Below are 19,942 nucleotides of genomic sequence, written 5' to 3' on the forward strand. Positions count from 1 at the left end.
TAATTCAATTTTACAGTAGAATCAGGAAAACATATGAATCAAATAGAAACATAATAATTCTAGAGTAAAGATGAAACATTGTTAATTCAGTAAATAAATGTTTTGGAAGCTATATTTATAGTTGTCTAGATATACTAATGTCTAACTTTTGTTAAACATGCAAACATTTCATATAAATTGCAAGATTAAAACATTTGAATTTTAATATATACTCAAAATGCTTAATGTTTCAAGAAATTGATAACTAAGATTCCTTCCAAAAGAAACAACATTTAAGATACCTGTGAATGAACTAATTGCTCACATTTATAAAAGTTAATTGTAAATCACATTTAGACATTGAGCAAAACTGACATATTAAAATATGCAACTTGTTTATATTACATTTTGTACTTATACATTTTACTATTAAAGAAATTTCCAAGCTCAAAATTCTGGTATTTCACAATTATTTTGTTTTAACTTTAAAAGCATTGCAATATATTATATGTCATAAAAACAAAGGAAGAAAACAGTATTAATAATATTAACACAACAAAATATTTTTTAATTCTTTTTTGTTCAAATATAGTGTAGCTGCAGAATTATACCTTTCCACAAGAAATATCAAAGTTTTATTAATTCTGGGACGTAACTAACTTAAAAGAAATATCAACTATATGTTTCTTATATAAAATCACTGAACTATTTTACATTGAATTACTTTTTTTTTGTAATTTATTTGCCATGTTTATGCTATAGATCACAATGACCTACTAAATGAGGATGAAAAGTAATGAGGTCAATCATCATAGATGAACTATTTTGGCCAACAAAGGAAGAAAACAATATAAATAATATTAACACAACAAAATATCTTTTTATACTGTTTTGTTCAATTATAGTGTAGCTGCAGAATTATACCTTTCCACAAGACATTTCAAAGTTTTATTAATTTTGGGACGTAATTATCTTTATAGATCAACTATATTGTTCTTATATGAAATCACATAACTTTTTTACTTTGAATAATAATTTTTTTTGTAATTCATTTGCCATGTTTATGCTATAGATCACAATGACCTACTAGATGAGGATGAAAAGTAATGAGGTCATTCATCACAGATGAAACATTTTGGCCAACAAAGAGAACAGAGGACTGTTTTGGACAGAGGATATATAAAGGAAACTACATAAACTTTATGCAGTATTCTTGTAACATGCATTTTTGGTCACATATGCTTTTTTGATAGACATCAAGACTTTTGCATCAACTGTCAAGTTTATAGGGTTTAAAGAGCCTCATTAAGAAATTCAATTACCTATGATATATTCTTAACAATATGTTATCTAAAATTTCTTTATAATTTTTTTTTAAGAGGAAGATACAGTTACCAACTCTTACCAGAAGTTCCAATCTAATGTTAAGTTAAAATTTCATTGGAATTGGTTAAGCAAATTTGAATGATCGCACAAAGTACTGATGGACTTGAAAACTTATTATTAGCTATCTGTTAGATTATCTTAACTCACCAAGTAGTCGTAACTGTCCTGGAGTTAAAGATGAAGCAACTATGTTTAACAATCCAGTTGAGTTAGAATTCACATCTAGTGGACACTATTGTGTGAACATTTTGAAAACAAAGCCTGAATTAAGCTCAAAATAAAACATACTTAATGACATTGATGAAATGATTCCAACAGAGAAACATAAGACATTGGTAAAACTTCACAAATAATTTTGATATGCAACATAATATCATTTAGATCTTTTACGTTCTGTATGTGAAAATTGTGAAATATGTATTGCTAATAAAAGATCAAGTCTTAAACCTGTAGCAGTTGATCAGAATGAGCTGAAACACGTTGTCTGACATCTACATATGATTGATGAATTAACCTGCTTTAGTGCAGGAAGTATTAAGAGGACAAAGAAAGCATTCAAATTGTAAAAAAAATTTTGGAATCCTGGATTTCAATACATGGTTCACCAAAACGTCTTTATAGAATTAACCCTTCATTTGGCCTGAGTGAAATCTATCTGTACAAATAAATTCATCTAGCCTAAGTAAAAATAATGTTTTCATCTATTTCATTTTTTTTTAAATTTTATAACTGACACCAAAAGGTAATTAATTGCCTTATTATTTCCCCAAGAAGAAAATAAAAAACTTTGATTATGTGTTATGTAATAGACATAATTTGATATTAAAAATTGGTAACTTAACAAAACCTCTTTGCCTTTCTAAGCCACATTTAATGTAACTTTGCTTACAGATGAATAATCAGACTTGTTTTTAAGTTAAATGAATTAAGTAATACTTTAATTTCAGGTTGAGCACCGAAAACCATGAAATAATGAAACCTGAATTCTGTGTGAATTAACTTGTATATAATTTATAATATAATACACACTAGTTTATGCAAAAACACAAGGGAATAAAATATACAGTGTTTTTATGCAGGTAGACAATGCTTACTTACTGATTAGAGGAGACAAATATTGCTTGCTATGATGATTATCACATTACTATTGATTGCAATATAGTTACAATCTACTGGCATTACAGAGAGGGTGGTAAAGGGTTATTTTCGTGCAATGTGTTTCGCCATTTTTATTTCACGTGCAGCCGTGAAAAAGGTTTCGTTATTCACCGTGTTTTGTGAAATTGGTAAAAAGATCAATGCGAAGAATTTTTAATTGTTCGTTCATTGTGAAATTGCAACTTCGCAATTGCAAAGAATTGCGTTCTTCCGTGCAGATACCTCCTCTTTACGCCCCTCTACAGAGAACTCTATAAAACTGAGTCATTTCATTTTGTAAACATATGAGTAAAACACAAACACTTTTGTGGTAATTAAAACTGATGAGTTAAAAGCAAACTCTTTGTGGTAATCAAAAGCATAACAAACATCACCAAAGATTTCATATGATTTTTGTTAAAAACGAACGTTCCTACAGAAAAGCTTGAAATCTCTTATGTACTTTTCCAAAACAAAGCTACTTTACAAACAAATCATTAATGCATTAGTAGATATTTACATTGGAAGGGTTGAGGAAATTTTTACTTTCTATGTAACATTTACCAAAGGTAACAGAAATTTACCATTTCAGAATCTAATGCTTTCATTTCTATGTAATAATTGCAGATGTGTACAACAAATTTTGATTGGTTAACAATGTCCTTAACAATGAATTAATGAATATGATTGGTTAACTATTTCCTAAATAAACTGTTATCACAGAGATATGTCTCGCCTTTTTGTAATTTTGATAATGCAAATGTTGAAATTAAAATAGCAATACTTTAACATGTAAGTTATGCAAATATTCAAAGTCGATGAACCATGACTGAAGGTACATGGCTAAACAATCTCCATGGAATGAGATGTGCCAATGCTAATTCAACTGCATACCAAATACCATTGACCTATTATAAGTCGTTCCCTTTAAACAAACCTAAACACAAACATTAACTTGTAAACTATGTAAAAGTTTCAAAGTCAATGAACCATGATCAGGGGTGGGGCTATATAATCTCCATGGAAACGATACTTGCAAATGCCAATAAATTTGCATACCAAATATCATTGACTTAACATTAGCAGTTCATCTTAAACTGATCTAATCACAAAGTAATACATGTAAAGTAAGCAAAAGTTTCAAAGTAAATAGACCATGACTGAGGGGGCGGGGCCAAATATTCTCCATGGAAATGAGATGTGCTAATGCTTATACAACTGAACACCAATTAACATTGGCCTACCACTAATGGTTCCCCTTGAACTGACCTAATCACAAACTAATACATGTTAACTTAGCAAAATTTTCAAAGTCTATAGACCATGACTAAGAGGGAGCAGAGCCAAATAATCTCCATGGAAATGAGATATGCAAATGCTTATACAACTGCATACCAAATATCATTGACCTACCACTAGTGGTGCCCCATAAATTGACCTAATCACAAACTAACACATGTAAACTATGAAAAGTTTCAAAGTCAATAGACCTTGACTGAGGGGGTGGGGCCAAATAATCTCCATGGTAATGAGATGTGCCAATGCTAATACAACTGCATACCAAATATCATTGACCTACCACTAGTGGTTCACCATAAACTAGACCTAATCACAAACTAATACATTGTTAACGCCGCCGCCGCATACCTATGTCTCGCTTTTCGACTCCGTCAAGGCGAGACAAAAATGGCATAATGATTATGATTGGTTATCAATGTCCTAGACAATGACATAATGATTATGATTGGTTAACAATGGCATAATCATTTTGATTGGTTAAAAGTGTCCTAAACAATAGCATAATCATTATGATTGGTTAAAAGTGTCCTAAACAATGGCATAAGGATGCTTTCATTCTGGTGTACAAACAATGAAATTACCCACACATCCTTATATTCTGAAATGGCAAATGTCAAAACATTTACATGCCTGTATAAATTGAATGAGTAATTTTTTTACAATAATCCAGTAGGACAGATTTCAATATTTAACCAGAATTAATAGAAACAGATGCTATGAATTATCATCAATTGTCAGTGCTGTGCTGTCTGTTACTGGGACAGGAGATGATGACTGGTTCCCTGTTTCTGTATCGTCTGTCTTTTCACTATTACTGTTCATATCTTTGAAACCTGGTTTTTCTTCTGAAAAAAATGTTTTACCAAATGTTCAAGGTATGAAATATGTATATCCTTCTTGTCTGAACACCATAAGAACAACAACTCAACATTCAATGTTCATTAATGTGTATATTTATGTTTGTTTTGGAGAAGACATTACTAAGTTGCAAAACTTGTATATGATCCACTTGTCTTTTTGAACAATAAAATTCATTTCAACTAACACTTTATTAAAACAGATTGGCTTTCACTTTATTTGCAGAACACAGAAATCAAAGGAAATGGATTTTACTGGATAAATTAAAGGTATTATAAAATTTAGGTTTGTATCAATGTTTATTTATTTACTGATCTTTAATCCAATCACTTCCACTTGGTGCACTAACTATCAAACATCTAAAGATTTTAAAGTATTTTCCTGTTTTCAATAAACTGAACAAGAACATGTTTTGATATATTATGAAACCATGGAATGCTAATCCCAAATTCACTTTTTTCTTTTGAATTGTTTCACATTTTGTCTTGTCAAGGCCTTTTATAGCTGACTATATGGTATGGGTTTTGCTCATTGTTGAAGGCATGTGGCTACCTTTAGTTGTTTAAATTTGCATCAATTGGTCAAGGATGAATATTTGTCTCATTTGCAATCATACATGATCTCCTTATTTTATATATTAACAATTTTAACTTTAAATCAAACTTCAAAGCATTATGATGAGAGGTATAAAAAATTCTGACTGTGTGAAAAATATTCTCCATCAGTAAAATATTAAGAAATCTTTCTGCTAGTATATGATTTTAAGGTGTCATTATATCAACCAAATTAATTTCTTTCATGAAAACAGTAATCAGTATATTTTCTTTTTAATTCCAGTACCTTAAATTCCATTAATAGCTGCAACAGGTTTTCAGTTTGTGAGTTCAAACATTCATAGTACTTTATAAGAACATTAATCATTCCCACTACTTCAGGCAAATTTGACTATAGCCAAATAAAGCTATTTTCCCTTTTATGGTGATATGGCATGTTGTTTCTACTTATTTATACATCCCTGACTTTTAAACAATTTGGGTTTGAGTGTTCCTGAAGGTAAATCTAGAAAAACTAAGATGCACAAAATTTTCATTTAATCACTTTTGCAGTTTTATATATAAAAGGACAAACCTGGTGATTGTATAGAGGCTATTGTCATTATGGCAGGAGTAATCTGTGGCTGGAGATTTGCCAGACTCTCTGGCCAAAATCGTTGTAATGGTCGAGTTTGAGGTTTGGACTTTTTGGTTTTGACTTGTTCTGGATTGCTGGCCTCTAACATTGGCTGAAGTATTCTTCGCCTAGCATTTATAAACCTAAAAACAATGATTTAGTAATTAAAATAAAAGACAATCAAACATATAACATAATATAACTGCTGGTTGGGTTTCTAACTGAAATATGTGGCAGGGTAAATAAGATTTTCGCCATCTCCTCCCAATCATTAATCATGATCAGTGGGTTAACAAAATGTACATGACTTGTGACTAAGATACAGTATGTATGACCTTCAAATATCTATTTATGTGTAAGGATTCATCTTTGAGAGTAAAGCATCCTCGACAAGGACTATGACCTATATTTAATGCTTCCTTGGCTTCATTTAAGTTTAACCTCTGGTCTCATGATGAGGTGAACTTTGTAATGGTAGATTTTCTATGTTTGATTATTAATCTTTTGTTTACTCTATACCAAATGTATCCAGATAAGTACCAGGAATGATGAGAATCTATTTTGGACTTTTTGTTTAAATTTGTCATTGCCACTGAATTTATCTTCAGAATTAAAAAAAATCTCTTTTTTGTTATTGTTATTCTGATACCATTTTTGACAAGATTAAAGAAATCAAATTATATATATTTGTCCTAAAAGACATTTTTTTTCAATGCAAAGACGTCAATGCAATGTAAACTATAATGGCAACAGAATCACAGAGGATAACCATGGCAACGAAATTTTTATCATTTTCATCAGTTTTACACTGTTAAAGCAGTTATTCTCTTTAATATGACCACCTCATTAGCACCATAAAAGGAGTCTTGTAATGAGGATGGAATCTTAGAGATTTTTCAATGTTGTTTGAACCATGAAGGAATTAGTACTATAATTCATGTGTGAAAACAAAATATTTGAATTCTAGCAAAGGTTGCCACACTTGTTCAAAACATATTTTTAATCATTCTCTTAATAAAACCAGTTACCACTACAATTGGGACAACTATCATTCAAAACAAACAAAATTTACTTTTAGTTCTTGTTTAATCACTTACCAATTATTAACTTGTAATAAAGTGAGGTTAGTTTGATTAGCAATCTGTCTTTTTTCATCTTCTGTTGGATATGGATGCTAAAATAAAATACTCAATTGCAGCTTTAGTGTATACATTTGATTTAATCAAAACATAATGTCAATCACCTTTATCTCAAATTTAACAAACATAAAGAAATATATAATATCAGGTCAATGTTAGAAAAATATCAACTTTTTGTATGAGGCTTAGGAACTGGGGAAGAGAGAAGTTTACGAGCCCTTCAACTGTTTTGTACTGAAAACAAAAAACAGTTGATATTTTTACGACATTAACCTAATACTGTTTTTATACTGCAGCTGAAAATGGCTAAATTATTGTATGAAAATGTTAACACAAAAATACATCATTCCATCCCTTAACCCCAAATTGTGAAGAAAAGTAACGTGACAAGAAATCGACATTGCACAAAATATCACTCTGTTACTGAAATTGGTAGAAAGACAACAGAAGTGTTCTAGCTGCAGTATAATGCATTTTCTTAAAAATACTTACAAATTTTAAATATAAAGAAATAAAAATATATTTGTTGTAGATATTTGTCATTTTTTTGTAGGGAAAATACCACACTTTGTATTGTTTCCTTTTGAAATAAATGGGGAATGTGTCCATGGGACATAGATGATGCCCCCTCTTGCATATAACATTATGTAGGGACATAACTCAAGAACGGTAAAAGTGACGCTACCAAATTTGTACTTGATCTGAGTTTTGTGGTAATAAGCATTGTGTATAAGTTTAATAACATTTGGTTGATGCAAAAGTAAGTAAGAAACGGAAACGAAAAATTCAGAAATTTTTCCATTTGTAAACATGGTAAAGGGGCATAACTCTAGAACAGTAAAAGTGACGCCACCAAAATTCAAATTGAACTGTGTTTTGTGGTAATAAGCATTGTGTACAAGATTCATAACATTTGGTTGAGGCTATCTTATAAGGGAATGGAAAAGAAAAATTGTTCGTTTGTAAAGGGCATAACTCTAGAAAGGTAAAATTGATGCCACCAAAATTCAACCTTGATCTGTGTTTTGTGGTAATAAGCATTGTGTATAAGTTTCATAACATTTGGTTGAGGCAAACTAAGTTAGAGAACAGAAACCAATTTTGGGACGTACAGATGTTTGGATGGACAAGGGTAAAACTTAATGCCCCCTCCGCTACGTCAGGGGCATAAAAATTTATTTATTCCATTTGAATAAATATTTTACATTTGTAATGAAATAGTTATATTGTAAACACACGGCAAAATATATATGAGCCCCTATCCTTTTATCTCATTTTGAAATTATTACGATACATACAACAATATGCTGGAATAACCATGATTTCATGACTTGAGTTGCTGACTTCGGTAAAACTCCTCGTTTACTCTTCTTTTTATCACTACCATCTTCATCATCAGAACTTAAATGACCTGCTAATGCTGACAAAGCACCTGTAATCACCATTAATACATAATAAACAGCAACTCATACAAAATTTTGGCTACTACACATGTATATGTATGTGTAATTGCAAATGAGACATAAAAACTAGAATAATTCAAACATGTAAAAATTCCAGTTAATAGTTCTGTAGTTACAATCATGAACATGATAAAGCTTATGAGGGTATCAATACATATTCTAACAGGAAGTATAATTATAATGAAGAAGCAGCCTATAATAACAATAACTTAAGGTTTTTGGTCAAATTTACACATTTTTCACATAAAATGGAAATAAAAGCCTTTATTGTAAGATATTTATCTTTATACCTTATTTCAGGTGTTTTTCTTGTCAGGTCATGCAAAAATTTGCATTACAAAACACTTACAAAAAAATAAAACATAGGAAAGTTACCCTGATATACAAATCAGACATGGGGCGAATTACATTGCAATGTAATGCATTATATTACAATTACTTTGACAAAACCATGCATTAAATTACAATTACATTCATTTATCAAAGTAATGCATTACATTACAATTACTTTTGCAAAGTAATGCATTGAATTACACATTACATTTGTAAATTTTATTATTAGGTGAATAGAAAAATCAAACATTTTGAAAAACAACACGAAGTCACAAAGCAGTAACTCAGAGCTCCAGATAAGCTGCGTATTTGCATGATCACGCAATACAAATAATTAAAAACCCAATGCAATTGCCCATTGCAGGGTTCAATAACCCAATTAATTCAACGGAAAACCCAATTATATGCCAAAACCATGAGTTCTTAACGCTTTTATTCGCTATCCTTTGCGTTATTTACCCTTATCTGATTACAGTCGTCGCATAAATCTATTTTTTTAATATTTATAATTGGAAATGTCTTTTCGTTCTTAAAATAGAGCCCTGCATCAAGTAGCTGTAATGGGTCCCTGTTGGAATTTTCCGTTGCTCAAAAGGTACACGTGTTTATGAAAACATTTCGATATTCTCGGCGTTTATCCAATTAGCGTGTGACATGCTGTCATATTTTTTCGAAATGCTCGGGATTTATCATAACATACAATGAATTAAAATGAAAGTAAATGTCCGATAAAAATATTGAATAGAAGCATGTTTTCGGCTTCTTTTTGATAGCTGAGGGAAAGTTATGATGATAACAGGACTCAGCTAGTGATTTTAGGAAGCATCCATTGAACGCACGGGCATGTTTGCGTACCTTAACGAGAACATTGCTATAGAACGATAAACACGAGGTTTCGTCAAAAATGAAATCAGTTGGAAAAAGTGAAAGGCCAAATCAATTATGACATGATATGTAGTTGGAAAGCATCGGAAACCAAAAGTTCTGATAAGGGACAACTTAACCCAGATTTATGTAAATTGAATTAAACAAAAACAGTTTATATATTATTTTTTTCATTTTAGTTGATGAATACACATATCCGTTTTTTACGTCAAATTATGCAGCTTGACACTTTCTTTGTTTTGGTCTAATTGTTCTGGATGCTTAAGATAGTTGTCTTATTGGCAAGTGCAGTATAACATTGTCATTTATTTACTTGATGTTGCAGAATTATTTGTAAATTTAAGTTGAATGTGGTCTCCATCATTAAACCACCCTATAAATCTCAAGGTTTTGGGGTATATCTTAAATCTGGGAACTACTTTTTATTTTTATTAAAAAGTAGATCTGGCAAATAGGTGAAAGGACTGGCAAAACTTTCTTACAGCACCTAAATTTCACATATATTACATAAAAATCTAAACACTTAGCCACACCTACCCCAACTATAAACTGTAGGGTGATCATATGGGATCTAGAAAGGCAATTAGTTACTGTTCAACTAGTGACACCAGCTGCAGTTTACATAAGTTTTGAGAAAATACAAAACTGACAGAACTTTTAAAACAGGACACAAATTTAACGTACAATTGCTCGTCAGTGAATAAACCAAATAAAACAGCTAAGCACATATACAAAGAAAGAAACACATTAAAGATGGAAACACATCTGGGGTTGATATAATGTGATTTTAACATGCCTAAATATTCAATATTGTGTTGATGAAAAAACCCAATACATTAAGGAGCTTGGTGGTGAAAAACCCAATTTGATATTTGCATGAGGGGTGAATTGGAATCGATAATGCAATTAAAAAACTTTATCACCCAATTACATAAAAAAATGGTGGGTAAAAACACCAATTTGTGAATTCTTATCTGGAGCTCTGAGTAACTGTTCCATGCATTGAATTTAAGTATACATGTAAACAGACTATTTAATTCGGCTATTACATTTTTTATTATTTAAACTTAATGTTGACTTTACTTTTATAAATATATATTTTTTGTTTTTTTTTTTAATTTTAATCAAAATATTTAATTACTGAGAAGAATTTCTTTCCTAATTATATAATAAACATAGAGCTTAATTAATGAACAATTGTCCAAATAATGAAATATTGATTGTAAAACAAACTTATTAGTGTTTTATAACAATCTTCAATAATCTTTTATTTAATCAAGACAAGGTATTCTTTGATCTTATGACAACAATATAGTAATGCTTTTCAAATATCAATCTTTTTATGCAGGAAAATGTATATAATAAAATGAAATAAAGAATATATTCAAATAATTAATATATTCTTAATCAAGAAATCTTAAATTCTGCTTTAGTTAAATCTCCAACAATATTTTAAAGATGTAGTATGTGAAAAAAGTAAGCCGTGTAAAAGTGAACAATTTCAATATTTATCATAAATGTTTTATACAGACAAAATTCTAAATGTATCTGAAATTAGTACTAGGGTGAACATAATAAACAGCTATCTGTGAAATTACAGTTAATTTATGTCAAATGAATATCCAGTGTTTATACTCAACTGTCTTCATGTAGTTCATCATATGTTATCAGTTTGCAGGAAAGATATTTAAACATACATTGACACATAATTTTGACTCTTAACTGACCAGCCTTTGCTCTAACCCTGAAATGTACCATGTATGTGGAAGTGAAGCTGTCTATGAAGCAGTAATTGCCAAATCTAAAGGTATTTGGTTTTTCCAAGCAGGGTATTGAAACCACAAACATTAAAACTCAAGGTAATAATGCCAAGGCATGATCACCAGACTGTGATTTTTTGTTAACTTTAATTACTGAAGTGATATATTACCTGCACTTGCCGCTGGAGTAACAGAATTGACACCAATCTGTGATATTGGTGTGCTACCATGGACCTGGACTGGATTTGATGCTGCTTGAAACTGAGAAGAAAAAGTTATTCATATTTATCAAAGTAGATACAATACCTTATGTTATATAAAAACTCTTCAGAATTTACTGTGTTAAATACCTACCGATAGTAAGTTTCAAAAGATATAATGCATCATTAGAGGATTTTTTTTTAAAATTTAGCTACAAACAGATATGACTCATTCATTTTGTAGTGTATTTAATCTTAAAAACAGACAGATTCTACTTTTTAAAACAAGACAGCTCAATCTACCATCATTTGCTTGTAAATGTCCTTTATCACACCTCTAAAAATAAAAGAAGAATGTGTCTGAGGGCACGAATGCCCCCGCTCAAGCTTTGCAATTTTCCAAGTTAAAAAGTGGCATAACTCGATAAACGACTCACTGCCCAAATTCAAACTCTGTCTCCTTGTTGTGGTTTTAAGCATTGTGTAGGAGTTTCATAAAAATTTGGATGAGACAAACTTTAGTAAGAGTGCTGAAACTGAAAAAATGAGCAATATTCAAATTTAAAAAGGGGGCATAACTCTAGAACTGTTGATAACATACTGCCAAAATTTAAACTCTGTGGTTTGTGATTTTTTGTATTGTGTATATGTTTCATAAAATTTTGATGAGGCAGGGGCATAAAAATAATCAATGGTGAGCTTATCATGAAAAAACAACCATGATGTCAACATTGGAATACTAAACAAAACCAACTGTAAACACAATATTGTGCTTGACAAACAAAGTGCTAAACATTTATTTGTATGTACCATGAAAAAAGGGTCATACTGGTCAACTTAGGGCCCTGATACCATGCAAACTGTATGAGTTTCAGATAATCTAAAGCAAAAACTCAATAAGTTCTCCTCTTGAAGAAAAGAATTTCATTCTAATTAGATAAAATATAAAATTCCATAAAAAAATAAAAAATGTTTCAGCTTCTTGGTACCTCAAAACTCAGAAAGAACAAGAGCAAAAACAAATATAATAGTCCAACAATATGACTATATCAGTCATTTATAGGGGAGTAAAATTAAATTTTGCATTATATATCAGACAATATGAAAGTTTTTTTTTTAAAAGTTATCTGTGATAATTTCTGAATATAACATTCACATACCTGTATTGGTTGAGCCACCAGGCCTTGTGGAGTGTGAACCATTTGATATATCGTGCCACCAGACATAATCTGACCTGGACCTAACTGTGGCATTGACACGGAGGCTGGAGACACTGTCTGTCCTAACATCACATTGTTGGCTGTAGATGTAATCATTGGGGCTATTGGTACATTCTTTGTACCTGAGGGCGGTGGTGATCCAACATCTGAATCGTCAAAGTCTGATTCCACTTTCAACAATTGTTCACTTTGAAGTTTTCCTCTTAGACAATTAATGTAACGATTACAAAAGTCTTTACATAGTTCGTTCACTTTCTCTAATTCTAACAGATGAATGCGTAATACCTGAATAGCTTTGACCATCTATAAACAGACATATAAAAATTGATTAATGTTATTAAAATGCTTCAGCTAAAGTTTTTAAATGGTGTGGCTCAAACTGAAGGTAGGATTCAACATGCTTAAAGGCATAAAAAATGCTTTAAGTATGACACATTAAAATTGTATTAAAGAAGTTTCTTAACTAAATTTTTATGAAGGTAGTTCAAACTGATGGTACATACCTATATGCACAACTTAAACGTCAGGAGTGAAACATTTCTTGGAAAAGCTGCCTAACTGTGTTCATTTATTTTTAACAAGCACTATTGCTGTTCCTCACATCTTTTTTGTCTAAAAAACTGTGTAAAATGGTCATCTTACCTCAAATATGTCAATTTCTGTTTAAGACATCATAGTGTCATCACAAGTGACTTTTCTGCACTGAAGTGTCCAGATTATATTAACCTGTCCATTTATCAATAAAATTAACATAATTTTGAAAGGCTTTATTAAATTATTAATTTTTCTATTTTTGCAATTTCAGGGGCCAAATAATGTCTCTTATCATGACTTATCATACATTTTTTGATGTACCTCCTCCTTTGTAAATAAGATCTGCCATATCCTCAACATGCAATTTTGTAATAAATAAAAGATACAAGCAACACAAAGAACTGAAGTAGTATTATCTGTCTGTTTTTAATCGTTAAAATAAAATAAGATTTTGAATAGATTTTCAACTACTCTTTAATTTTACATATAAGTATATGCAAGCATAACATATTTATCCATAAAAACTGCAAATGCAGCTTTGAAATTATATTTGCAAGTATAATGTTTATTTAACTTCGGCAAAGCTGTAGCAACTTTTATAAATTCCAAAAAATACAAGTAAAGTAATAAACTTAGCCTTTTGGGTTATTCAAACTACACAGTGACACAAACATACCAAATTGTCTAATTCTGGGTCTTCACTGAAAAAAGGTTTTCGGTCTTTCTCTTGACGTTGTACAAAGGACTGAATATCAATATCAAAACTGTCAGAACTGGGACAATCTGCCGACTGTGAGGCCTGTTCACATTTCTCAAATAACAACACTAATAATGGAAATAACGGATGGCTGAAATAGAAATCATATCAAGTAAACAATAATAAAACCAGGCTTCTTTCAGAAATACAGTGTAACACAATAAGAATAAATCACAAATATTTTGTTATATATTTCATATAAAACTTTTTTCCCCCTAAAATTATTGGAATATTATTTCTGGTTAGAGTTTGATCAACTTGGTACAAATATAAGCAGATATGTCACTGGTTTGATTTTTCATTTGGATATATTTTTGTTGTGAAGTGTTTCATTTTCTGATGATATAAACACAGTTATTATTTTTGTCAATTTTGCTTATTTCTTTTGACCATAAAAAAGTGTTGGTCCATGTTTCATTCATTCCAGAAAGATTTGACAAAGTTATTGATGTTTAAAAATGTTTAACCAAAGTCTGAATCTAAAATTGTTGATGCTGCTGCTGTTGACAGAATGTAGGATCGCTATGTCTTGCCTCAAGTACAAAATGTTGCACATTCGTCAAAAGAGCCAACTTTGTTAAGTATCAACTTCTTCTCATTGTAATCTGCAAATCAAATTCCATTTCTACAAAGGCAAGTTTAAAGGATTAATTCAGGCAGTCCTGGACTTAAGTCTTCTAGATGAATCATATTAAATCGCTACTTGCATATATCCAAGTAATTGTGGGTTACCTGATGTGTATTGAAATGTGAACTGTACAACAATGTCATTAAGGGTATCATTAAGTGATAGCTGATTCATCTATCAACCTTACCTATATATAGCCTTCTTTTCATCCTCTGTTTCTGAACTGTTCTTTGTTGTTTCTGTTCTATAACAAGTAAACATATAGGTTAAATATAACAAGTAAACATATAGGTTAAATATAACAAGTAAACATATAGGTTAAATATAACAAGTAAACATATAGGTTAACTATAAATTTTGTTTATATACAACTTTTCTGCATATTGATATTTAGCAATACATTGTACCTATAAAAACTTTTTACGGATTTGTTTGCCTGTAGTGTATATTTATTTCTCTAATTCCTCGTCAATTTATCCCTTTCTGCACCCATTGTATAAAAAAAATTTAATCAACGTGTGGTTCGTTTGATCTCAGTTCTTCATTGGTTAAAATCCGATTATGACGTCGAGTTTTCTTGCTTTCCTCTGAATTTCCTATTGTGACGGCATGAAAAAAGGCGACCATGCCTGATGACGTCACATAGAAAGAACACATCTTTTTGCAGATCATTCGAAAAGAAGGAATAAATTTGCCTGCATATTGTTTGAAAATCATTAGAGAAACAGATTCCACCACCAAATCTCGTGTAATACGATATTTATCCACTCTTGACAGTTAAATTTGAAATATTTAAAACGCTCGGCAAGCCTCGCGTTTTAAATTTGAAAATTTAACTGTCTCGAGTGGATAAATATCGTATCACACTTGATGCAGTGGTAGAATCTATATGTATTTGTGTGGTTTTATTGATCAAAACATTACTTTTTTCTATCTTTTGCAAGCTTAGATATACATGTATATCAGTGATAAATCCAGGTCGAACACTTATGACCTCGCAAAGCAAGGTGAACCCCATTTCATTTTCAATATGATCTATGAGATTCATTAATTACTCAGTACACAAAAATACGAAAAGTAGCAATTATTATTCATTTTCTTCTTTATTTTAAAACTAAACATGCTAAATAAAAAAAACATCATGAACATTACAATGATCTCTATATAGATGTTAACACTTAAAATGTACATTATACATTTTAAACACAAGTTCAATTTTTTCCGATAATCTTATAGTGAAGAGCTAATTATAAGTGCAAATGAAGTTTAATTTTGGGTACATCTTTGAAATGTTTGCTGCTGTGTCTGTGGTGATGTTTTAGATTTCAATGAGGCTCATTGACTGTCAATTACATAAATCTATGTCTTCCATTCCTGAATTTTCCACACGTTCCTAAATTCTCCTTACAAAGACAAGCAGTCTTTTTATTTTATAAAGCATAAAACTTTTAAAAGATTTGTTAAATTCAAAAAATAAAAATCACCCATCACATTCTTGTATTCCTGCTGTTGTAACAATGGCTGCTAACAAATTTACTCCTGTGTACTGTGAAATGTCTGGTGGTAACACAGACATCATCTACACCCCTGAAACATAAATTTCTACAATTAAAAAAATTTTCTACATGTTACAGTTAAAATTCCTTTTTTAACAGATTTATTGTAGAAAAATAACATCATAGACTTTTATCAAAATTATCTTTTTCATTTCGATGCATTCTGTTCAACTGTACTAAGTTTGTTGATAAGCCTCATACAAAACAAAACAACAAAGTGATGCTGCGCAATCCACTTTGAGGTAACTGTTCTTTGAGATATTATTGTGTCTGGGAGACATAAATGATGCCCCCGCAGATGCAAAGTGTTATTTTAAAATACACAAAGTTGAGCATGGGAGCGCATAGCTGATAGGTCCATGGTTCACTTAAGGAGTTATCCGGAAGGCTTATGCAAGTATACACTCCAAAAATGACAAAGTTCAACTATCTCCTAAAAGAGCAAATATTAATAAAAATCAAAACCCTGACCACATGCACACCTTCAATATATGAACAAACTGTCAGCGAAGTGAAAACTTCCTAGCATTCAAACTGAAGACGGAGTTATCTGGAATAACTATATACCCATAATGGGACGGACGGACAGGGGTAAAACAATATGCCCCCAAACTTTTAGTTGCGAGGGGCATAAAAACATTTGAAACTTATTTCAATGCAAACCAAACGGGTTTCTTGAATGACCTTCATTAGTTGGGAAAGGCTTCCTTAAACACCCTCTAATAATGGATAAGCATAGACATACATGAAGGAGGGTTCAAAAGGAAGTCTTGCCATTAGTTGTATTGTACTCTACACTGTTACCGGTACATTCTAATAGAAAAAGAACTTTGCAAAAGCCAATTCTCTTTATTTAATTTTTACCAGAGGGGCAGAAACAAGATCTTTAGTTACATTACATTGTTAATGATAATTCTAATAAGAGTATACCTGCTTTTTGTGCAAATGCATTAATACACAAAATTGGCAGTTCCATGTTACGCCCACCTTACTTATACGACCAGGTAAACTCAATTTGCAACAGTAAAACCCATGTTTCACTGAGCCAAACTTCAAATACAATATGGTTAACTCGAGTTTAATGCAAAATGAACGAATCTCCATTTCAGTTATTATTTCAGTGTAAAATTTCATAAAACGAAAATTCCATCAAACGATGTTATCTCTTGGGAAACTAAACAAGGTGACGTCATCTATATGCTTCTGGTGTCAAATGTCAAAACCAGACATTTTCAGGCTTCATGTATGCCTCAGACATGTCAGAATGTAATAAAATTAGGTAAAAAGAACATTACTGAATATTAAGATATGAATCTTGTAACATCTGAATCTGTGTTTTGTTTTTGACCTAACGTCACGGTACCCAAATTTCACCTATTTAGCAAACATAGCAGAGGAAGTCTTACAAGTTTTCTTAAAGAAAACAATTTGTATTTTTATGATTGACATTATGCACGTCAGCATAGCTTAATATATTACGATATACAAAAAACGTTCTCAGCATATATCAACAGACAAAGTATCCAGCAGAAAAATAATATCTACGGAAACGTGGCTATGTGATGTCCATAAAGAGACAACTTTTAATTGTTAGCAATTAAAATACGTTACAGGCAACAATTCTTTAAAAAATGAATAGAAAACGTTCATTATTGTCAAATAGTTCTAAATATTTGGAGAAGTAAAACAAAACATCATTTTTTTTTTATTTTTACAGATGTTAATTTAAGCATGGTGCAATTTAGGTACTCCTCATTTATATATAACAGAATCATGGATCGTTTGGAGATCAGTTCAAACCCATTTTTCTATGATTCAATTTGGATTCAAAATTAAATTGGTGGAACTATATCATGTATACATACAGTAAATAAGGATACATCATCCAACACAGATCATAAAAAAACATAGGTGAAAAAACTGTCAAAATAGAGGGGCCTGATGGGGGGGGGGTCTCATCACGATTCACGAGTTGATTTTTTTGTCAATCACGATTCACAGAAAATAAATTTCCATGATCACGGATCACGAAAATATAAAAATAAAATAAATCTGTAGAAAAACGGATCGCGATAGCGAAAATGCGCTGATCACGAAGAACGAAAATAACCCATCAGGCCCCTCAAAATAGGTGCAATTATGGTACCCTCACGTTATACTACACTATTAAAAAATCATTTTCACCTCTGAAAAACAGTTTTAATATATTTAATATTCCCTTATTATTTTGGTAAACAGTGTGTTGTTATTGTACCAATTTATTCCTATTGAGTTTTATCTATATTTAATTTTAAAATATCACAACAGTCTAAATCTATATTTACACAAATTTCACGGTCTTGTGACTTAAATATCAATTATCTTGTAACGGTCAAAATTACACATTCAATATTCGTTAATACAAAGGAAGAAATGTTAAGATTTTTCATATTAAACTAACTAACATTCATGCTTTAAATTAAAACAGGTTGATTATCCAAACGTCTAACCCGTCTATTGACCAAGTTAAATTTTGTTGAAAACGCGATATAAAAAATCATTAAAACAGCATACACGGAACACTGTTTACGATGTAGGCCATTTCAATTAAACAAGATTTAACTGACACACAAGAGGAATGTAAGAATTACATGAAGTAATATAAGAAAAAGATACATAAATCAGATCAAAACATGCCAATCTTACATATAATTGACAGTTTACCCTCGCTTCTAGACGTTGTCACTCTTCGTCAAAATGGCGGGCATCAATTTGCCGACACTGCCCACAAAACCACGTGACATTGACGTAAACTCTACTTTTTAACACTTTTTACATAGAAATTCATTAAAGTATACATTGTTTTTACGGTAATTAAATGTAAATTGTTTGATTACATTGTAGAAAAATCTTGCACAATGAATTTAATTTAGGAGTCGTCTTAATTAGATTTGATTTATGATGATTAGCACATCCCATTGGACACCCTCAAATCAGTGTTCTCATTGAATGACACGTCTTGATTGACAATGACAGGCGATCAAATAAAGGTTGATGACCACGCATTCTGCGTTTCCAAATGAAATATGAAAGTAAAAGTAAGCGCAACAGATATAATCTAGGAAACGTTTTCATGTTTGTCTGTTTAATAAATTCATTAGCGTTTTGGTATAACTTATAAATAATTTGCTGATAGTCGGCCGTGACCTGTTGTTGATCGATTGACACTTTCAAAGCTTGAGGTGGAAGGCACAGTTAGGGTAGTCAATATACATTAAAACACCTTAAATCAACCGAAGGGTTGTGGTAAATTGACAGAATCTGACCCACATTTGATTATTCCGGTGGTCCAAGATGGCTTGTATTCACATTCTCAAGTTTATTTAAAAAAAAAATCCCCATTGTTATCATGGTTATACATTTGAATTATCTAAAACTTTTTTTTTTAAATCGAAGCCTCAGATTTCCATCTCTTTCTTCATTACTTTCCATACTTAAAAAAAGTAAAAAGTAGCACTCCACATCATCAAGAAATCAGTTATTGGCTAAATAAATCTGTTCAAGGCTCAGACAAGTATGAGAATAAAGAAAAGGGGGTGGGGGGGTACCATTAAAATTGGTCCAGAAATACATAAACCATTTGTTGACTACGAAAACAG

At 30.9% G+C, this 19,942-nt stretch overlaps 1 protein-coding gene across 3 annotated transcripts; it reads right to left on the minus strand.

Moving 5' to 3' along the window:
• Positions 1 to 4,149: 4,149 nt before the first annotated feature.
• LOC127701617 (homeobox protein PKNOX1-like) lies at positions 4,150 to 19,060 on the minus strand. Of its 3 annotated transcripts, none has more exons than XM_052205591.1 (10): positions 18,990 to 19,060; positions 16,233 to 16,335; positions 14,936 to 14,992; positions 14,040 to 14,211; positions 12,770 to 13,132; positions 11,580 to 11,670; positions 8,267 to 8,400; positions 6,927 to 7,003; positions 5,788 to 5,972; positions 4,150 to 4,646 (listed from the first exon to the last, which is right to left on the minus strand). In XM_052205591.1, the coding sequence occupies exons 2-10, from the start codon at positions 16,325 to 16,327 to the stop codon at positions 4,516 to 4,518; spliced, it is 1,305 nt and encodes a 434-aa protein (XP_052061551.1). In that variant the 5' UTR covers positions 16,328 to 16,335; positions 18,990 to 19,060; the 3' UTR covers positions 4,150 to 4,515. The 3 variants fall into 3 exon arrangements, with proteins under 3 accessions (XP_052061551.1, XP_052061550.1, XP_052061552.1); XM_052205590.1 differs by having other exon boundaries at positions 19,008 to 19,054; XM_052205592.1 differs by having other exon boundaries at positions 16,233 to 16,350; positions 18,990 to 19,054.
• Between the last annotated feature and the right edge of the window lie 882 nt (positions 19,061 to 19,942).

The sequence above is a fragment of the Mytilus californianus genome, unplaced genomic scaffold, assembly GCF_021869535.1.
Source record: "Mytilus californianus isolate M0D057914Y unplaced genomic scaffold, xbMytCali1.0.p SCAF_5, whole genome shotgun sequence".
Lineage (NCBI taxonomy): Eukaryota > Metazoa > Mollusca > Bivalvia > Mytilida > Mytilidae > Mytilus > Mytilus californianus.